Genomic DNA, 20,718 nt, shown 5'->3' with positions numbered 1-20,718 from the left:
ATCATGTCGTCAACCGTGATTTCTGAAAATACTTTTTCTAGCAAAAAAGAAAACTGAAAGAGGAAGTTGGATAAAAACTTCACACAAAAATGTTGCAGATGTCATACCACTAAAAAGTGCTAAAAGTACAGAGGATAATCTGTATTTATTAGCACTGAAAACTTCTAAAAGATATACAGCAATAGATTCCATTGTGAAATACTGTATTAAAGAATTAGACACCCAGAAAATACAATTTACTCTTTAATTATTCATCCTCATATTTATATCCTCATATATCAACAACAATAAACACAAACTGAGGGTTTATAGCTTCAAAAAGACCACAACAGCAGAGATGGATGCTTTATTGTAATAATCCGATATACAAGAAAACACTTTTTTTCACTTTTTTTTTTTTTTTTTTTTGGTTGTTAATGCTACATTTCTTATTTTGGTTTAGTTTAAATTGTAAATACTAAAACAACTAAAACTAAATAAACTATTACGTAAAATAATATTATATATATATATATATATATATATATATATATATGATAAATTGACACATGCACAAAAAAAGTGTGAAAACAGATCACGTGAAAAATACAATTTCTCTCTCTCTATATATATAAACTATATTAGTATATTAATGATAACACCGACTGATATACTAACCGAAGGGTGAGTAAATAATGACAAAATTGAAATTTTGGGGTGAACTATCCCTTAAATAACCAAAAATTGTTTTCAGTTTGAAAACCAATTAAACAACGTGCAATGATTCTGAAATTACGAGGAACATTTCGAGGTCCGAGAAAGCATTTTCTTTAACTACTCGGTGTTGTAGACGGTCAGATCTTTGGCATGTGTTACCAGCAGCTCCCAGGGAAACTGATTCACGGGTCGCTTGACCTTTGACCCTGTCTGTTTGCTCTCTTGCACCATGAGAGTGATGTCTTCATCGTCTAATATCCGTATCAGATCACCCTCGGGGTCCCGGTAGTTCAAAGCAATATCTTCCACTTGAAAGATGCCCCTGAGGGGGGAATCAAAAAGTACAAATATAATTAGTATAATGCAATTTGAGGCCTCCATTTTGTCGCAGTCATGTGACCTTTATGCAAATGATACAACAGCAGCATTCAATGACAGAAGTATATTCAACATCATGCAAATGAGTTGTATTATTAAATATCAATCCAGTGCTACTCAACACGTGGCTTTCGAGACATCGTTTTGTGAACTTTGTGATGTCGTTTGTTAAAAGATTATTCAGTAAAGAAAAAGAAAAATCAGGCATTGAGACTTAAGAGTATTCTCTTGTTTTTGAAGACCTGTTTTCTATACTGCAATAAATGTTGACATTTCACACATCGGAAATTGTTATTTTTAATTTTAGAGTGTGACTGATTTAGCTATAGAATATGTTGTAGATGGTCTTAATTTAATAATCAACTGGGTTTTTCAAATAAAATTGGATATTTTCTTTTTAATTGGTAAACAAATAATGAAATTTAGAAAAAGAAAATAAGATACATTATTATATGTTGTTAGTTTTTTACATATTCAATTAGTGTTACAATAATATTAATGAATTTTTTAGATATAATACTTTTAATATTTAAGAATTTTTATTAAAAATGTAATAAAATATACAATATAAAATGTAGGATTTTAATATATATATATATATATATATATATATATATATATATGATTTTAGTAATATTTAAATTTAACAAATGTATACAATATTAAATATATTATTATTTATATATTTTTAAAGTTTTATTAAAAATATATAATATAAGTGTTAGATTTAATGCTTGTAAAAACAATCTGAAAAATAAAACAGAATAAAAAATGTTCATTAGCATTTTGCTAATCTAATGACACAAAACAGTTATTTAAAAAAAAAAAAAAACATTTATTCAGCAAACATGTATTTACATGCATTTGTCTATTGTATTATTTTAATGTTACATTTAACAACGCTTTTAAACATGAAATAAATTAAAATCTTATTTAGACATGTCAATTGTTTTTCAAAAAGAGATTTTCTGCTAGATGTTTTCTAGATGAGAAATTTTAGGGGGGAAAAAAAGAATAATTATTACACTGTAACAAAATGTATTAAGTAAAGCTGTGTTATTGTTTTCTAAAGCATTTTCTGCTGGTCAGACCGAAAAGTTTGACATTTAAAAAAGACCGTCTTTCACTCCTGGATGTTTTTCTGTTCTTTTTTTCTTGGTGTGAATATTAAAGAGACACCAGCTCTCCTCAGTGTGAGAAGAAAAGCAGAATTAAAGATGCTGATGATGGAAATGAGAGAATAAATGTAAACACAAGCTGATTAGGAGACACTTTAACTATATTAAATGGCAGAATATTCAATTAATGAGGCTTTCTTTTATGGTTTTCATTCTGGGGCAAATTGCGGATATAAAACATATCAAACAAAATAACCTGATAAGAAAGCTGAACAGGACAGGGATAAAGGTACCTCATTTGGGAAAGCAGATCTTTGTAAGACGGCTGAATGGAGAGATCTTCCTCAACACAAACGTCCCTACAGCGGTCAATAAATACAGCAACACATTAACTGAGAAACATTCATATTCAACATCTAGGGGGTTGCCAGGGTGTTGTGACGTGTTTGCTTAGATGTTTAAGTGTGTTTATAAGCATGGAAGTGATTTAAAGGATAATATCTTTAGATGAACTGAACTGATGTGTGTGTGTGGGGGGGGGGGGGGGGGTGCTCTTGTTTTTGTGACATATCAGGACACAACTCTGTATAATGACATGGGTATGACACAGGTATTACAAGGAGAGGGTGACTTATGAGGACATAACCCATGTCCCCAATTTTCAAAACACTTATAAATCATACAGAATGAGTTTTCTTGAGAAAGTAAAAATGCACAAAGTTTCCTGTGAGGGTTAGGGTTAGGTGTAGGGTTGGTGTAGGGCCACAGAATATACAGTTTGTACAGTATAAAAACCATTACGCCTATGGGATGTCCCCATTTTTCACAAAAACAAACGTGTGTGTGTGTGTGTGTGTGTGTGTGTGTGTGTGTGTGACCTTGTGTCGATGCCCTCGGGCTGCAGCAGATAGCAGCGCAGGCAGCTGTATGAACTCTGAGCACGTTTCCCACTCTTGGAAACTCCGCGCTCTTCGTCAGAGTCACTCTCGGGAAGAGGTTTAATAATGTTCACGAACGACTCGGGAAAGATTCCAGTTTTGTCCCTCACTGTGCCCTACAGAGAGAGGACATACAGCATGAGCAGATGAAGACCTCAATTTCCTGTCTGTCTTTCTTTCTTTCTGTCAATCTTTTTGCCTGTCTGTCTTTTTTCTGTCTATCTGTCCATCTTTCTGTCTGTCTTTCTTTCTGTCTGTCAATCTTTCTTTATGTCTGTCTGTCTTTTTTCTGTCTAGCTGTCCATCTTTCTGTCCATCTGTCTTTCTTTCTGTCTGTCCGTCTTTTCGTCTGTCTATCTATCTATATGTCTGTCCATCCATCCATCTATCTATCTGTGTGTTATTGTGAGATGATTTGTTGTATCTGTAGCAGGGGAGATGAACTGATATGACAGATAGAGGGACACAATAAGGTAGGGGCATTAATGTCCCCAGAAGTGGGAGGAATAGTGCTTGCTATGGCCCTGATCTTCAGACACATTAGGTGCATTCAAGCAAGAAAAATTAGTTTCTGAGGCAATGAACTGTGAGTTACGACTTGATCTTTCTCTTTCACCAGCTCTTATCTCAGTAATTTTATTTGAGGGTCTACTGCATGTCTATGCAATATCTAATTTTGCATCCCTCTCTTTCTGTCTCTGCAGTTCAATTCAGGTGAAATCATTCTCTTTTATTTTCATGATCTGAAAAGACTGCAATGTGTTTGAGTGAGTGTTTGTCCAGATCAGATCTTCTCACTTTAAATATCCCACTCATTGACACATACTCTAAGACATAAATGTCTCTTGACATTTCCTCCTTTATGTTTTTTCCACCATCATCCTTCATTCAAAACCCAATCTTTTTAGTGCTCCGTCAATTACTTTATACATTAAATTATTCCCTTCTTCTTTCCTTTAGTTAATACCTTTCTCCATCATGTTTTCTTGATGCTGTATCTCCACCCAGAGTGATGTATGTTTGTAGGTATTTGTACGTTCATTGTACACACACATTTTCTTTTGTACAGACAATAAACATACAGTATAATATCAATGCATTAAGTTTAAACCCTCTTACATATGAAAACATTATATATGTACAAATATTTGTGAGGCCTCTGAAGTCAGTCAAAACTGAAATTGCCAGACCCTTTGTAAAATAGAGACCTTTTAAATGGAAAACTGAATTATAAATAAAATCCATTTGGGACTAATAAAAGTTAAGTACAAGTATGAAATGTATGTAAAATACAATGTCACAATTATCTGTATTATCATATTTGTGCATTTATGTTATATAAAGAACATTCATATAGCACAAACAGTTCAAGGTCATGGGTTCAATTCCAAAGGAATGCATGAACTGATTAAGTGTAAACCTTTAACACAAGGCAATTTAAATAAAAGCATCTTCCAAATGTTAAAAAAACAAACAAGCCAAATGAGATTTAAGTATTAAGTAAATATGAGGATGATATTTAATTTATCTCATATATACAATAAATATATGCAAATATATATTATCTCATATATATACAATAAAAACACCATTTGAATTTTAAGTATTTTACTCTTTTCCTGGTATATATGCTGCTTCAGATGGAAATCTGCATTGTTTTGCAGTGTAAAGATGTCTTTATTCTTTTAGAAAAGTCAGAATTTAAAAAATCATTTTTAAAAAATCTAAATGATTTTTTTTCCCTAAGATTTTCTAAAAATGACTTTAATTTTATTGCTGTTGTTGTTATTAATAGCAGATGAACACATTGTTATTATTAATAGCAGTAGTGGTATATATTCATTTGTAATTATTACTATTACTAAAACTACTACTACTACTACTACTACTACTACTACTACTATATTGATGATGATTACTATTTATTAATAATAATAAGAAGAAAAATAGTACTTATTATTATTATTATTATTATTATTATTATTATAGATATTATTGCTGTTGTTGTTATACCCCATTTAATAATAATGTTACTTTAAATTCTCTTTATGATTTGGTTATTAAATGGGTGGGACTTTCCAATAAAAGGCCAATAATTTGACATTCACCACTGTAAATAAAGTGCTACAAATTTAAATCAATATATTTAGTGTTTAGAATATTCTTTTTAAATGTACCCATTTATGATTGATAGAAAACAGTTCTGAGCTACTTTAGTACACTGTAAAATGCAACCTTCTTATCTTTAGGAGGTATTAATATAACACTTATTATTCTAAAACTAATTTAGTTTTGTTGATTAGTTTAAGTTGATTTAATAATGTTAATTTATATTTTTTAATTATATTTTTTTAATACGTTTTTTTCAATGTATTTTAAGAAGCAACTCTTAGAAGCAACATTACAGACACAGACACATATATAAATGTATGTATGCTATAATCACACTTACACATAAATACCTCCAAACATAAATGAGATCATGCTTCTCCATCCTTTTTTCACTCCCTCCCTTTTTCTCTCTTACAAACCCTCCTCCTTTCTCTCTCCTCTCCTTCTGCCTACCTATCCTTTTCTACCTCTCTCTCTGCTTCTATCCTGTTATCTTTCTCTTCCTCCATCTCTCTCTTACCTCCAGCCAGTCTGCATTGACTCTCCGCAGAAGGAAGATCACATCTCCAGCCTTGAGACTGAGCTCCAGGCGTCCGCTGCCGCTGAAGTCAAACACCGCCTAATACACACACACACACACACACACAAAGCAAGGACACGCAAGCAGGAAACACACACACCGATAGAGAGAAAGAGAACAAAACACATCCTGATTGAGACCAAACTGCAGGTAAGAAATCCTTGTTCTTAAAGAACTTTGAATAGAGTGAATGAAAAGAAAGGATAAGATTTTTTGATAGTGTTTGATAAAATAGGATGAGAGGATGCTAGTAAGAAAAAAGAAACTACTAGACAAAGTGGTGATAAGAGAGATTCAGGAGTGAAGATGCTATTCACAAAAACTTAGAAGTAAAGAGATAAATGTTTTCATTGTACTTTTCTTTTTTGACACTTGCAAAATATTACTATGGAAATACTAGGTATTTCAAGTATTTTTACAATTTTGTAGTATTTTTTTTATTCTTGAACCATGGTAATTTCAATGAACACCATGGTATTCTAAGCATATTATTTCAAAATGTGTTCAATAACTGGACTTTGTAACAGATAGTAATACAATGTTTTGTTGTACATACTGCATATGATTGATAAATAAAGAACATTTAATTAAAAAATACCACTTTTTACCATAGTACATATACTACATGACATAAATGGGTTTGGATAAGTACAATGATAATACCATGGTATAACATTGTATTCTTTAAATAACACCATGTTTAACAAACATGTCCAAATACCATGCTTTTTCCAACATGATAAAAAAACTAATTCTGTGAATTCTATGAAGAAAGCACTGTTAAAGCATGCGCTTACTTCATAATTATGAAAAAGAAAACAAAAAGAAAGTGATGCACAAGAATAAATGGAAATGAGATACAGAAGAGAAGAGCATAATTTCAGATAAACAGTGCCTGACGAAGAGAAGTGTTGTGCTATACAAAGGTGGTGAACAAAGGAAAGATTGTGTCAATCCTTCAAGCTTAGTTAATTCAAAAGAGACCAAGGTCAATTAATGCAGAAAAGCTCCTTCAAATCTCAAGATATAGAATGGTGCTCTCAATTACAAATTGTTCAACTATGGCAAGTTTGTTTTAGATGCTTCTTTTAAAATTCTTTGGAGAAATAGACACACAAGAGGCATACAGTTACAGCTATAAAATGACAGCACAGCACAGCATTTTATATACTTTCTAGATAGAACCTTTTGTATTTTTAAAATACAAATATTGTATTTTATTTATATACGTTGCAGTTTCTCTCTCTCTCTCTCTCTCTCTCTCTCTCTCTCTCTCTCTCTATATATATATATATATATATATATATATATATATATATTTGTAACAATATTTTGATTTTATTATTTTATATATGTAATATATACTATATACTTAGAAATGCACACTGCTGCAATCCATTATGACCGCGGAACGCTGCAGGGTACACTGGTGTTTCAAAGTGCTGTGTGTAACTGTATGCTAACACGTGTATGTGTGAGTGTGTGTGATGGGCATGAGTGGGCATCTGTTCTCACTCTGGCATCTCTGTATGTTTAGATAATGCTGTAAATCTGCTGAGCTGTGGGTTGCTTGGTTTGTTTGCATGAGTAGGAGTGTGTAGGTGAGACGTGTTAGATGTTACCAGTTAATTACATCTTGGCAGTTGCTTTAAGTGTGAGCACGCAAAGTGTGTATGTCCGTGCATGCTCGTAGGCAGCTTCTGAACAGAAAGATACAATTTGTGCCAAAACTCGATGTGAAAATCTCCACAAAGTTAACAGTACAGAGCAAGTATCTGAGTGCAGGCTCACTAACATCAGATGAAGAAACTATTTCAGTACCACTGCTGCTGTGAAACCCTAAAAATGGCTTTTGGGTCATTTGTGTGGGCTAACTTTGTTATATAGTGCAGGAAAGTAACTCAGTGTAATAATTGGCTTCAGCCACACCATGATAAAGTTAAAATTAGACCATTTTAAGCAAATGGAATTTTGTTTGATATTCCTTAAGAAAGAGGACAGTACAAATTAACACTCAGAAATGTGAGACAACCCGACAATGCTAGAAAAATCCTGTTATAACCAACAAACTGCAGGATGTCGGACTAATATCAAAACCTAACAACAAAATAACACCTTTCTTCCTCATATTGTGTTTTCTTTTGCGCCTAGTCACTTGTCTTTTTATTACATGGTTAAACCACACTGGAAATTAAACAAGACTTGGAAATATGTGAGAATCTGCCACAAACACACTCTGCTATGTGGAGATGTGACAAAGCAATTTCCTACCCCTCATTTTCCCAATGTAATATATGTGCTAATTAGCCTAGCGCTGAGAAAAGCTCTCAGTAGCATTAGCATTGCCACCGTACCCTGCAAAGTACCAGTCTTTTGAAGGTCATATTCTTTTGTATTTTTCCTCAGTCTTCTGCAATTGATTCATCTTAAACCACTAAATTCACAGGCTACATTCAAGTTGTAGATCATTTTGGTATTTGTTGTGCTAGCCATGTTGGTTCACCTAAAAATGAAATTTCTGTCAATTTTTAACTAACCTCATGTTGTTCCAAATCCCAATATTGTGAAGAAATATTTTTCACACAAGCGCAGTCATTGGAGTCCAAACAGAATATGGGAATTTTCATTTTTGGGAGAACTATTATTTTAAGAATTTTAAACTGAAAATTAAAATTTAATTATAGAATGTTTGGCATTTAAATAAACACAGTGATGTAACCATGGTATTTGAATACTTAATTCTGATTATTTTACATTCCTGCACTCATTTACACACCGAATTTTGATTGATCTTTTCTTTCTTCTATCTGTCTACCTTGTATAGTCACCTACAGAACAGAAAATATGGTGTCAATTTTTCTAGACAAACAAAAACCTACTGAGTATCATGACAATAGCAATGCCATACTTCATTTTTCGTACACTTTAAAAAGAGTGGATTGACTTAAAACATAAACACCTCAAAAGACAACTTAAAACATCCAAAGGGTAACATTGTAGAGAGTGCAGATGGGCAAATGTGCAAAAAATACATATTCCTGATGAAAATGTATATAGATGTTATAGACACTTGAGTGACATATATTTGCTTTTTAGGCAATCTAGTTAGCGATAAGTCGGGAAGTTAGCTGAAAACTATGAATTAAGTGATCTGAAGACCTCAGGGCTTGCACTGCACTCAATATCAAGGAGAAGTAGGTCGAGAACAAACTTAGATAGATCGACTAAAAAGGCCTAAAAATACGTTTATAAAGAAGGGAGTGTAAGCTATGTTGGCCAAATATGTCAACTCCTGGTGTTGACCAAAAAAATCAACAAAAGACACATTTAACTGCAATAATACTCTATCAATCTCTTTCACTTAGCAGAACTGTACTGAAAGGGCTGTTTGGTTATATTCAGTGAGTTATTTTCTGCATGGGATCAAGGAGTCAGAGAACATATCTAATTATAGTATGACTCTGGGGGTCACAAAGCACTCTGATTTCAATTAAGGAGTCAATGACCTCCGAAATGAGCTCATTAGAACACGGCCAGGCAAAAGGGAGGTGTTTTTCCTACCTAAATGAGTGACCCAGTTTGGCTCTTCTCAGCTGGGGGATCAGGGCAGGATATAAAGAGAAGAAAGAGATCACTCTCTGGGGCCAGATTTTAACCAAGAATGGGTGTCAGTTATTAACCTGCTTATCAAAGCTTATAAATGGCCAAAAGTCATTAATCTGCAAAAGTAATGGGTTAAAAACGAAAAATTTGAGACTGAATATACAAAAAGTATGCCTCTCTTATATCATAGAGATAACCATCCAAAACTTTCGCCCCCAAGCTGTCAGCCAAGATCAGGTGTGAAATAGCTGTCCTTTTCGAAACGAACCATGAAAATAACCGTGAAAGAACAATAATGTGCAAGTGTGAATTCATACTGTGTAATCAGTAATAGCCAACTTTAATGCTTCTCCTATATCGCTCATACCGGTAGCAGTATTTCTTATAGCCAAAGTGAAGTACTCTAATGGAAACAGATCCATTGAAACACCATCTCTAATCTGTCTATAATGTCTCTCTCTTACTGTCTAAACTCGTTTCAGTGATACAAAAGAAAATAAAAGACTTGGATTTTCAATCAAGCCCTCTGTCTTATGTACCAGGAAATATACATGTAATTTTCAGAGCCATCACATAACAATTGAAGCAAAAGATTCTGTGATAGCTACATGACACTTCTGAATGAGTTAATTTTTTACTACAGGATCAGTCTCATTTGAGAAACCTGGATTCATTTACTCACCCTCATGTTGTTCCAAACCCCATTGGCTTTCTTTCTTCAGAATCTGTGGCACACAAAAGAAGAAATTTTGAAAAATGTTCATGCTGCTCTTTTCCATAAATAAAGCGAATGGGAAGCAACTCTAAAAATAACAAAGAAGCACCACAACAGTAGTCAAAATGACTTGTGCCATATATTCCATGTCTTCTGAAGCCATATGATGATTATGTTGTCAACATTCTTCACTTTTCACTCAAAGTCCAGCTCTCAAATGTAACATTTGCTTCCACATATTCAAAATTCCTGCATCACAATCAAGCCCCTTTCACACTGATAACGTGTCCCGAGAGTCCCTGTGTGAAAGGGGCTTCAGATTTCTGGTGCCATTCATATCAGTTTTGTTTATCAGAAGATCTGAAATATATAGCACACAGGTCAAGTGGACAACTTTTATGGTGTAGCCTGTGATCACTGTATGCTTCCCTTTGTAGGAAAAGAGCAGCATGAACATCCTACTCAACATTTCTTTATGTTTTTAAAGGAAGAAAGTAAGTCAAACAGGCTTGGAATGACATAAGCATATAAAAATGATGACAGAATCTTCATTTTTTGTTGTTTTCTCCTAAATAAAATCTTGCTCAAGGCTAAAATAGTGACAGCTCATGAATCATCCCTTTTAAAGTTCGAACCTGCAGCCTTTACCAAATATTTATCCGCTAAGCAACACCACCCACATATCTATCTTTCCTGGTCTTGCTTTCCAGATCTTTTGTTGTCCTATCTGGTGTTATGCGAAGTGTAATCTGTCACTTACGCTGTCTCTCCCGGCCACACATCCACAGCAGAACAAGGTAGAAGTCTCTTCCGCTGTGATCTCCATGTGGAGAGCAGCGTTTTAAATCATGTACAGTCGCCTAAGAATATGAAGACAAATGTCTAGCACCATCTGAGATTTATCAGCACACCTGCTACATCTATCATGATAGGGGATCATCGTAGAAATGTTTTGAGGAGATAATAAAATACAGAGGTGTGTCAAGTTCGAAAGTGTGATCTTTTGGCTCAACCAAAGGCATTTTGAAACACTAGGAATTTAATATTTGTCCAAATAATGGAAGACAAAGAGAATATGGTAAATGGGAATCAACCTAAATCTCATGAGAAAACTAGCTGATGAGGTGGACATTTTGTATGAATTCGTACAGTGAGACTAGCTCAAAATTATAAAATAATAAAAGTATGAAGGTCCACCCCTAAACCTAAAGGCATAGTTCACCCAAAAATGAAAATTTGATGTTTATCTTACTCCCAGGGCATCTAAGATGTACAGTAGGTGACTTTGTTTCTTCAGTAGAACACAAACAAAGATTTGTAACTCAAACCGTTGCAGTCTGTCAGTCATATAATGGACAGTCAAAAAATCATACAAAAACAAAACCAAATAAAACCCTGCGGCTCATGACAGTACACTGATGTTTAAAGACACAAAACTATCAGTCTGTGCAAGGAACTGAACAGTATTTATAGTTTTTTACCTCTGATTCAATGCAATGTCTGAGCTGTCCTGAGCAGGTTCTCAACAGTTGGCGTGTGATGTGTCTTCTTCTTCTTCTTGCTTTATGGAGGATCCCAGACTTATAAGTGCATTACCGCCACCTATCTCCCAAATGGACCATTGACACTCTATCTAAAGTACAATATCAATTAAGAGTTTGTGTTCTAATGAGGAAACAAAGTCACCAACATCTTGGATGCCCTGGGGGTAAGCAGATAAACATTACATTTTCATTTTTGGGTGAACTATCTCTTTAACGATGAGTGGGTCAATTAAGCATAATGTACAAATTATATTATACACATTTTTGGACATTAAACTTTGACTTACACACACATATTCACACACCTTTCTGCCCTTACCTACAGATGTGCATGTGCTATAAATCACGTTTTATTGTATTTCTTTGTGGTCATATCTTGTGTGAATGGAATGATAGAATGGCAATCCAGTTTAACAGCATTGGGAGACACACACGAAAGAAAAAAAGGAGCAAACATTCTTGTAGGAGTGAAAGTAGTCCAGAGGGCACAGAGGGAGTGATGCATTTAAGGATGGTGTGTAAAAGCAAAATAAGGAAGCAAGATTGATGGGTGAACTGTTGAAGAGATTAAAGGAGGGATGAAAGGATAAAGTTAAGAGTGGAATATATATACAGACAAAGAGAAAGAGAGGCAGAAGGAACAAGACTGAGAAGTAGGTGGAAGACAGTGTTTAAAGGAACCACATTTTTTTTCAACCCCTATGCCGTTCCAAATCCTTATGTCATTTTCATCCATAAGTCACAAAAGGGAAATTTGTGCAAAATTTCCTGTTTGCTCTTTTCCATGTAATTACAATGGATGGAGATTCAAAATATTTCGAGCTTCAAAAAGAAAGCAAAATCACATGAACAGAATCATAATAGTCCATTCGACTAGTTCATCATGAGTAATCAGTGAAGTGAACTTGTGACCTAGCTCAGTCTGATTTGAATTATATAAATTCATTTGAGTCAAATCTTTTGGTTCAGTAAGTTCAATTGGTTCACAAACCTAGTATGTACAATTTATACATGAATCAAATTGACCTATTTCACAAGTTCACTTCGCTGATTCAGTGATTCAGATACAGTATATAATGCAAAAGTCATGTGGAAGATACTTATATGGCGCTTTTGTGTCCTTTTGAAGCTTGAAAAACTCCATTCATTGGAAAAGAGTTATCTGTACTTTTTGAAAAATATCTTCTTTTATGTTCCATGGAAGAAATAGAATTAATTGGGCAAAAATTTGACCTAGAAAACAGAAAGACACAAATGTCTCTTTCTGTGTCTGTATAAGAGAAGTGCCACTGTAAATCTATCACTGCACCACAGAACTACATTGTAGAATCAGCAAACTAGATTTTGACAGTTTCACAAAAAAATGTGTGGTGTTTGCCGACACGAAACTTGTTGCCATGATTGCTGGGGTGTTTTGGGTGAGTGCCAGGAATTGCTGTGTGGATGCTGGGGTGTTCTGAGTGGATCTGAGTGGACTGCTGTGCCGTTGCTAAGGTATTCAGAGTAGTTGCTAGGGTGTTGTGGGTGGTTGCTCAATAGCCCAAGTCAAAAATTCTCACCCTTCAAATCTTTAAATATGACTTAGGTGCTTCTTTCGATCTAAGCCTATGAGATTTTTAGCCAAAATACAAGATATTATGAAAAGTAACAGCATACTTCTCAACAAGCTAAAATTTGAGATATGATTCCTGTCCCTAACACTAAATCTCTGAGACAAATTACATGCTGAAGTTTAAACTTAGAGTTATGGATTTGGTCACATCAAATTTGGTCAAAATTAGCTATATTTTCTACTTAAATCAGTGTGGATTATAGATACATATCCAGAATTCTCTATAAATGAAGCAAACTGTAAGTGACAATGAGGGTGTTGTGGAAGAGTCTCAGCCTCCACAGTTTTGTCATAATCCTCAAGTTTGAGGTGTATGTTGTGTAATAACCTCCTGACCAAATGTCAGAGCTTTGTGTGGTGCCTGCATGCTTGAGCATGTAAGTATGTGTGTAGTATGTAGAGTGTAGGCTGATAATGAAAGTGTTTCCAAGGAAACGCTGGTATACCTCTGCTCTGGGTGCGGAGAGAAGGTCTGTTTTGGGCTTTATGGTTTTTCTAGTAAGAGAGAGTGAAAAGAAAGAGCATTGTGAACTTCAGATGAATAAAAAAAAAAGAAGTGGTTTGTTTCTACAACATTTTCTCTCAAAGTATGAGACAGTCAAATTGAAAGGACGGCAAACCTTTTTCTCAGAAGATATTATTTTGTAGCTCCAGAGACATTTAAATATAAATTTTGTCTCGGATGTTTCTCCAAAAACTCCTTAGCTCAGATAAATTGGTCTTAGAATAATTTGATAAGAAGTATTCAAGACGTTTGATTTGGATCTTGTCAAACAACCTTCTGTGAGACATTATTGAGCTCTTATAGACATAGAAGCAGCTAAAGTCTCCATTTGCTCTCTATTTAATCACATTAAATGAGAAATTAAATGCATCTCCTTTGTGGTTTCTATACACATACATGACTGACAAAGCCACAAAAGGTTTCTATTGGATAATGGCAGGAGAAAGTTAGCAGAACAGCATGATCCTGTAAAATTATGCAGTGAAGTGCTGGAAGGAGAATTGAAGGATTGTGGGTAGGTTCCTACACTTTGCGTGTGGGGGGCCGCAGGCGGCGCAGGGCCCGGGGGACCTGTTGGCTGTCCAACTCGGTCTGGTAGAAAAACATCCGTATCAGATCGTCCAAGAGTACCCAGGTAGGCAGACAAAGCAACCTCTAAAGTACAGAGAGAGAGTTTAGACTTGTTTAATAGGATTTTTTTTCACTGGAAATGAAATTGAATGTTTGTTTTTATTAGGTAAATTTCATATTTTAATATACTATTGAATGCTATTCAACAGAAAATGCCATTTGAGATGTGAAAAAAACTACACTGTGGTGGGAACTTCCATGACGTTTAGAAAAAAGAACAAACCGTGTAATTCTCCATTTGCATGCATATGTGCTTTATATCTAATAATAAAATATAAAATATATCTATAAATTAAATCAGTAATAATGTAAAAAGCTCATTTTCTTAAAGTACACAAGCTCAAAGTTACCATAGTTGAAGAATCACCCTTAAATTAAATCAAAATGGACAGACAGTGAAATAGGTTTAGAAAAAAAAGAGAAGTAACAAAATGGGAACTGTTTTTTTTTTTCTTCTAGTAATCCAACACAGTGCTGTTTGTACTGCAAAGATTACAACCCCCAAAACACATGAGTGCAACAATTACCAAACACACCTCCTACCAATGCAAAATGACTGTGATAAAACTGAAAACGCTTACGAAATTTCAAGACTGACTCACCTTCATGTAATTGTTGAGCTCTGGGATTCTGGTCTCTGCGATCTCCTTTTTGTTTCCCATAAAAACCTTGCCTGTGGCAAATCAAACAAGCGGCAGAAATGAGTATTTATGTTTCGAGCAAATTAGTTTGTTAACCAAACAATCAAAAGCTAGATGAAGGGTGTCTTGCAAACTCTTTACTGCTAATGCTAATTAGCTTAGTGTTATGTGTGCCCAAATATTACACTAAATTACTTTCTCAGTTGTATTTTTGATTTCACCCAGTGGAAATGATAATAACATGCACAGTGATGAGAGGTCTGTCATTAGCGTCTAAGCACTTTATGGGATCTGAATGGGAGAAGAAAAAAATGATGAGGGATCCATTCATATAAGTTGGTTGGAACCCAATATTAACACCGTTTTAATAGCTATGCAATAATTCTATTTAATCTTACAGAAATCTTCTGATTGTCTTCACTCTGTCTTTTCTAATAAGCTTCTTCATTATAAATCTATGTTAAATAAGCATTAGTGAGATCTGAATGGTACAAGCAAAGCAAGGAGACGTCCCTTTATAGCCCTTCAGAGCAGTCATTGCTAATGTCCTCAAATAAACTTGACAATTATCTTTTCTTTGCATAATATTGTATAATCAATGCATATTCCTCATTGGCTCGAGCAAACAATTGGCATGAAGACAGTAACATCTGAGGCTAATTTGTATTATAATTGGGCTTGATTTAGCTTGGCTCCACTGGGTTCAGGTCTAGCTGGCAGGGAGCGTTGAAGAAGCTGTGGTGGAAAGTCATGGAGAGACACAGAAGCCAGTTGGATTGCAGTCTTTAGGTGACCTTAATGAAAAATTGGGTAGGGTGCCAAAGAACGACCTCTCCTTCCTGTTGAATTCAATTATAAATATACTTGTTTGGTCAAAGACGGAGAAGGGGACAGACTGACGAAAAGAACGAGACAGACAAAGAGACAGTGAGAGAGCTGAGACATAAGGCTGATTAAAAAAGGATCAGAGAAGAGGCTAAAGATATTAGAGACTAGAGAATGAAATAAGAGTAGATAAAAGTACTACGATGACGTAGATGACGATATTATTTCTTCTATAGGGTTAGTGCTGAAGCAAGTACTGGTTCACATTGGATTTAAAATTTGACTGGTGATGATTCTGCTCAGGCAGGCTCAGGCATTTGGGAACTTGCAAACAAATTAAAACAACTTTGAAAACTGTATTTCCTTTTGTGTGCAAATAGATGAAGAGGAAGCAGACGAGGACAAAAAGAGTCAGACAATGGTTTCATTCAAAAGTATGGCACTCATCTAATTTTCCTAAAAACATGGTATTATAGTCTTCATCTGTCTCTGCTGTTTTCACTCTCAATCATAGAAGTTCTAGATAATTAGTAACTATGTAGGAAACAGTTTAAGTACTCGAAGGACAAAATCATCCTGAGAAATGATCTGATCCATGATCTGGTGTTTTGAGATCCTTTCTATAACCTTAAGAGTTGGTTCCTACTCTAGCTCTGGAGTGTCCGATCCTGACCCAGGAGGTACAACATCCTGCAGAGTACTGCTCCAACGTTTCCCAACTTATCTGACTGGAAGATTCTAGTAAGCCTGGTGATCTTATTTACCATGATTCAGGTATGTTCAATTGGGACTGAAACTGAACTCTGTAGGACAGTGGCCCTCCAGGAGCAGGATATGGCACAGTTTTTTTAACATCTTTGATTTTTCTGAAGCAAACCTCATCCAGGTGAAAATTAGGTGACGGGTTAAAGTTATGGCCTCAAAAATCTTATCTATCTGGTTGTACTTGTTTCTTGTGCTTTCACCCTGACAGTACCTGCCTTATCCTTGTCAAAGGTTATTCAGTGTTGAAAGTCGAGTTTTGGGACTTGGGTCAGATTGTCAAGAGAGATGACTTTTGGCTGCCATCAGTTTGGTGACATTCCTAGTCATGATCATTGCACTCTTATGTGAGGCACTGGACCTCAGGTTCTTCAAAAGCAGGAGTGTCCAATCCTGATCCTAGAGGGCCACATTTCTGCAGAGTTTAGGAACAACCCTAAGCAAAGTCACCTGAGCCAGCTAGTCATCAAAATTGCTTTAAACTTCCAGGCAGGTGGGTTGGAGCAGGTTGTGGTGGCCCTCCAGAAGCAGGACTGGACACCCTAACTTAAGGTGTACTGATCCTGTAATAGGTTCATGGCCTTTTTGAAGGTTGTAGAAACCAATTCCACTAGCTCTGGTTGTGCGGTGAACCTTAAGCTAGAACATTCATGGACTATGCAAATTTACACAAAGCATCTAAGCAACTTCTTGTTCAGTTCAGTTCTGTACATACTGCCACAAATTTATTTGAAGGGGTCATATGATGCGATTTCAAGTTTTCCTTTCTCTTTGGAGTGTTACAAGCTGTTTGTGAATAGAAAAGATCCCAAAAGTTGCAAAGACTAAAGTCTCAAACCCAAAGAGATATTCTTAATAAAAGTTTAGACTCGTCCACACCCTCCTAAAATGCCTCATTTAAACATGCCCCCACATGTCTACGTCACTGTGTGGCAAGATTTGCATCACACCACCCAAATGTTCACGCAAAGAAAGAAGGTGTAACTTTGATTCTCACTGTTGCCGCCTGCGCCATGTTGAGGAGACACTGTTTCATTGTGAAAGCGACAACATTTTTTGTTTGGTCTTCCAAAAGAGGACACCACTAGAAATCCATGGTTAATTTGTATTTACAACACTGTTCCTGAACAGTTCAACCCAAATATTGTGTGCAGCACATTTTATTACAGAGCCCCACACATGACATGCAGGAAAAAAATATTAGGCTAAATCATGTGCACGATTTAATAATTTGTTCCCTTAATCTACTAAAACATGCACATGATAACTATTGTGTTCCCTCAATTTACTATTTAGTTCACTCGATTTATAAATTGTGCACGCAATTTACTAGTTCATTCCCTCGATTTGCTAAATTGTGTGCACAATTTAGCAAATCGAGGGAACGCACAACATTGAGGTAACAAATTATTAAATCATGTGCACAATTATTATTTTTTTTTTCTTGCATGCCATGTTAGGCTTTGTATTTTATGGAGGACTGTTTCCTGATTCTGTTTCCTGATGCAACACAATGCGTAAAAAGACACTATAAGTCATTAAAACCTTAATTATGTCCCCACTGGATGCAACAAATGGCTCGTTTGTATTGTTTTTTATTGTTTTTGTCTCATCGCGCCGGCGTTCTGACTGGGACATGCATCCCAGTATAGCAAGAGGTGTAACATTTCCGTCACACACTTGAGGCATTCTGCCAATCATGACACAGTGGATAGCTGACCAATCAAAGCACACCTCACTTTTCAGACAATGACTTTTGTAAAAATCGACACGTTTCAGAAAGGCGGGGCATAGAGGAGTAAAAATAATGTACAGTATGTGGAAAATAATGTTTTTTTTTTTGTTTACCTCAATCCGCATAAACATATTTTATTACATCAAATACACAAAATAATGTTCTTTTTAGCAACATCATATGACCCATTGAAACTTTTCAGTTTTTGGGGAGCTGAATTTAGCTGTTCTTATGTGTCTGCTGTTCCAAACGGGATTAGGTACTTACAGCAGTAGTGAAATGACAACCATATTTAGATGAAGTGTGTTTATGGCCTGTGCTACTGAACCTAGATTTCCCCTGAGCTCTATAGTGCTGTTGTTTTAGTTGAGGCTGTGCAACAGCGGCTTAGTCACAGACCTGGCAGAGTAGGTAGTTGGCAGGTGTAGTATCCCGGCTGGGCTTCAGCTGAGTATTTAAGCTCCAAATTCTGGTGCAATGCAAAGAACTGGCTATACCTTCTATAGATCAGGTATTTACTGTTGCCTTTGGTCTTCACCTCAATCACGAACCTCTGTAAGAAGGTGAAAAAGAACAAACAAATCAAAGACTATGGTATGCAGTAGTTCAAGAAATGTAAAAACATTCTGAGTGACACAATGGCAAAAGATACAAGTCTGATAGGTGTGTACACAGACATCTAGTATTTTGTGGCTGTTGGTTAAACATAAAGAACTGGTAATATGCAGACTATAAAGCAGACAAATTATAGAAAACCGGCAGATTAGAGGAAAGGTCAATGACGGGGATTCAGGTCTGGAGAAACTCACATAGTAAACAATGAAACCTTTCTTCTCCTCGATATCAGCAATGGTTGCGGTGACAGGGATGTTGTCTGGAAGCTGGTCGAAATCACTGTCCAGTAAACAAATGTTACAAACATTTTGATTAACACAGAAAATATGACCTTAAAATATGTGTTAAAATTAATGTTACAGTAATTCATTTACAAGAAAACAGTCTGTTCCACCATTAAAAGCTAATTTTGTGTGTACGATATGTCTATTTTTTTTAATTATTATTATTAAGGGACTTTTGTTGTTATTATTATTAATGATAATAATAATCAGTCTAAATTATTCTTTTTCTGAGATGAGAATACTTTTCTATCACAGTTTTAATATAAAGTTTCTGACCCAAAATGTTATTTTTATTTTTAAGTTATGATGTGATACACTTAAATACTTTTCTGAATGATCAGCATTATGCCACAATCTTGTATAAGACACTGAAAACGCTCATTTGCCCAATGTTACAGATTCATTAGTTGTTGTTTTTTAAATCTGGTTGGTTAGTATGCCTACCTGGCAGTAGCATAGTATGATACATGTTAAGTGAACTACACTAGACTAAGTTGTCTATTTTGAATAATAGTAGCTATACTACAACCATGTACTGTACTACTGAACATTATTATAGTATCTATACCAGAGTTTAAGTGTAGTTAAACTGAATAGAACACACACACTACACCCTAACTCATTAATTTCATGAGTAAATAATTACAAAGACATGATTTCGCTCACCTTTCATCGCGCAGCTGTTGTGGGAGAGACATTCTGGATGACGCGAGATTCAGAACTCTTCAGACGCTCAGAGAGACAGACAGACAGAGTTTAGATCAGTAAAGTGGAAGTGAAGCTGCTGGTGTTTTTCTGAGGCGGGTTTAAAGTTTTATGTAAACCAAAGGGGAACTGAAAGAGTACCGGTGGGGGAATTCAGTATGAGATGTTAAGCGGATCGAAACATGGAAACAAATTTGAAATTTTATTTTTACTTGATGCGTACTAGTATTTAAAAACGCTCAGCGAGTCCAAGAGATGCGTCAAGTCCTGTGTAACGCCCACGTAAACGTGATTGTATTAACCTGACAATAGAATAAGATGGAAGGACAGAAAGAAAGTGAAAGAAACACGTATGTGTAAATAGCTATTCTAAGCCTACTTTAAAAAAAATATATATTTAATTTCTTGCACAGGTCACAAAACATTTCAGTATCAAAGTTGTCTTTATCTTATCTTTAATCTTTATGTTGCAATTTCTGCACAATGCTATTGTCACTAAATGGAGTTGCAAAAATATTGAATGCTCTACTCCAGTCTGTAAACAGATAGCCCCGCCCACTACTCACGATATTGGTAAAAATAAAAAACAAATCAAAAAGGATTTTGATATGGCCACAGTGATAACTAATAATACATTAATAAATATTCAATTTTATTATCACTATTATTTTATAAATAATAGGCTACCTATTTTGGAAACGTGTTTGAAAAACAATAATA

The 20,718-nt window shown here is 35.1% G+C and overlaps 2 protein-coding genes across 2 annotated transcripts in view; one reads left to right on the top strand and one right to left on the bottom strand.

Moving 5' to 3' along the window:
• Positions 1-363: 363 nt before the first annotated feature.
• Positions 364-20,098, bottom strand: ncf4 (neutrophil cytosolic factor 4). Its single transcript, XM_052539633.1, has 10 exons — positions 19,960-20,098; positions 19,204-19,288; positions 18,794-18,947; positions 15,034-15,104; positions 14,328-14,455; positions 13,743-13,791; positions 5,763-5,861; positions 3,071-3,246; positions 2,486-2,551; positions 364-1,018 (listed from the first exon to the last, which is right to left on the bottom strand). Exons 1-10 carry the CDS (start codon positions 19,989-19,991, stop codon positions 814-816), a joined length of 1,065 nt encoding a protein of 354 aa, XP_052395593.1. The 5' UTR covers positions 19,992-20,098; the 3' UTR covers positions 364-813.
• The window catches only part of pvalb7 (parvalbumin 7), a 31,979-nt gene continuing 17,082 nt past the window's right edge, over positions 5,822-20,718 (top strand). The window contains exon 1 of the mRNA XM_052539635.1: positions 5,822-5,972. The gene's annotated coding sequence lies outside the window, so the exon portion shown is untranslated. The remainder of the gene's footprint in view (positions 5,973-20,718) is intronic.

The sequence above is a fragment of the Carassius gibelio genome, chromosome A22, assembly GCF_023724105.1.
Source record: "Carassius gibelio isolate Cgi1373 ecotype wild population from Czech Republic chromosome A22, carGib1.2-hapl.c, whole genome shotgun sequence".
Taxonomy (NCBI): domain Eukaryota; kingdom Metazoa; phylum Chordata; class Actinopteri; order Cypriniformes; family Cyprinidae; genus Carassius; species Carassius gibelio.
This window is presented reverse-complemented; position numbering and strand designations above follow the sequence as displayed.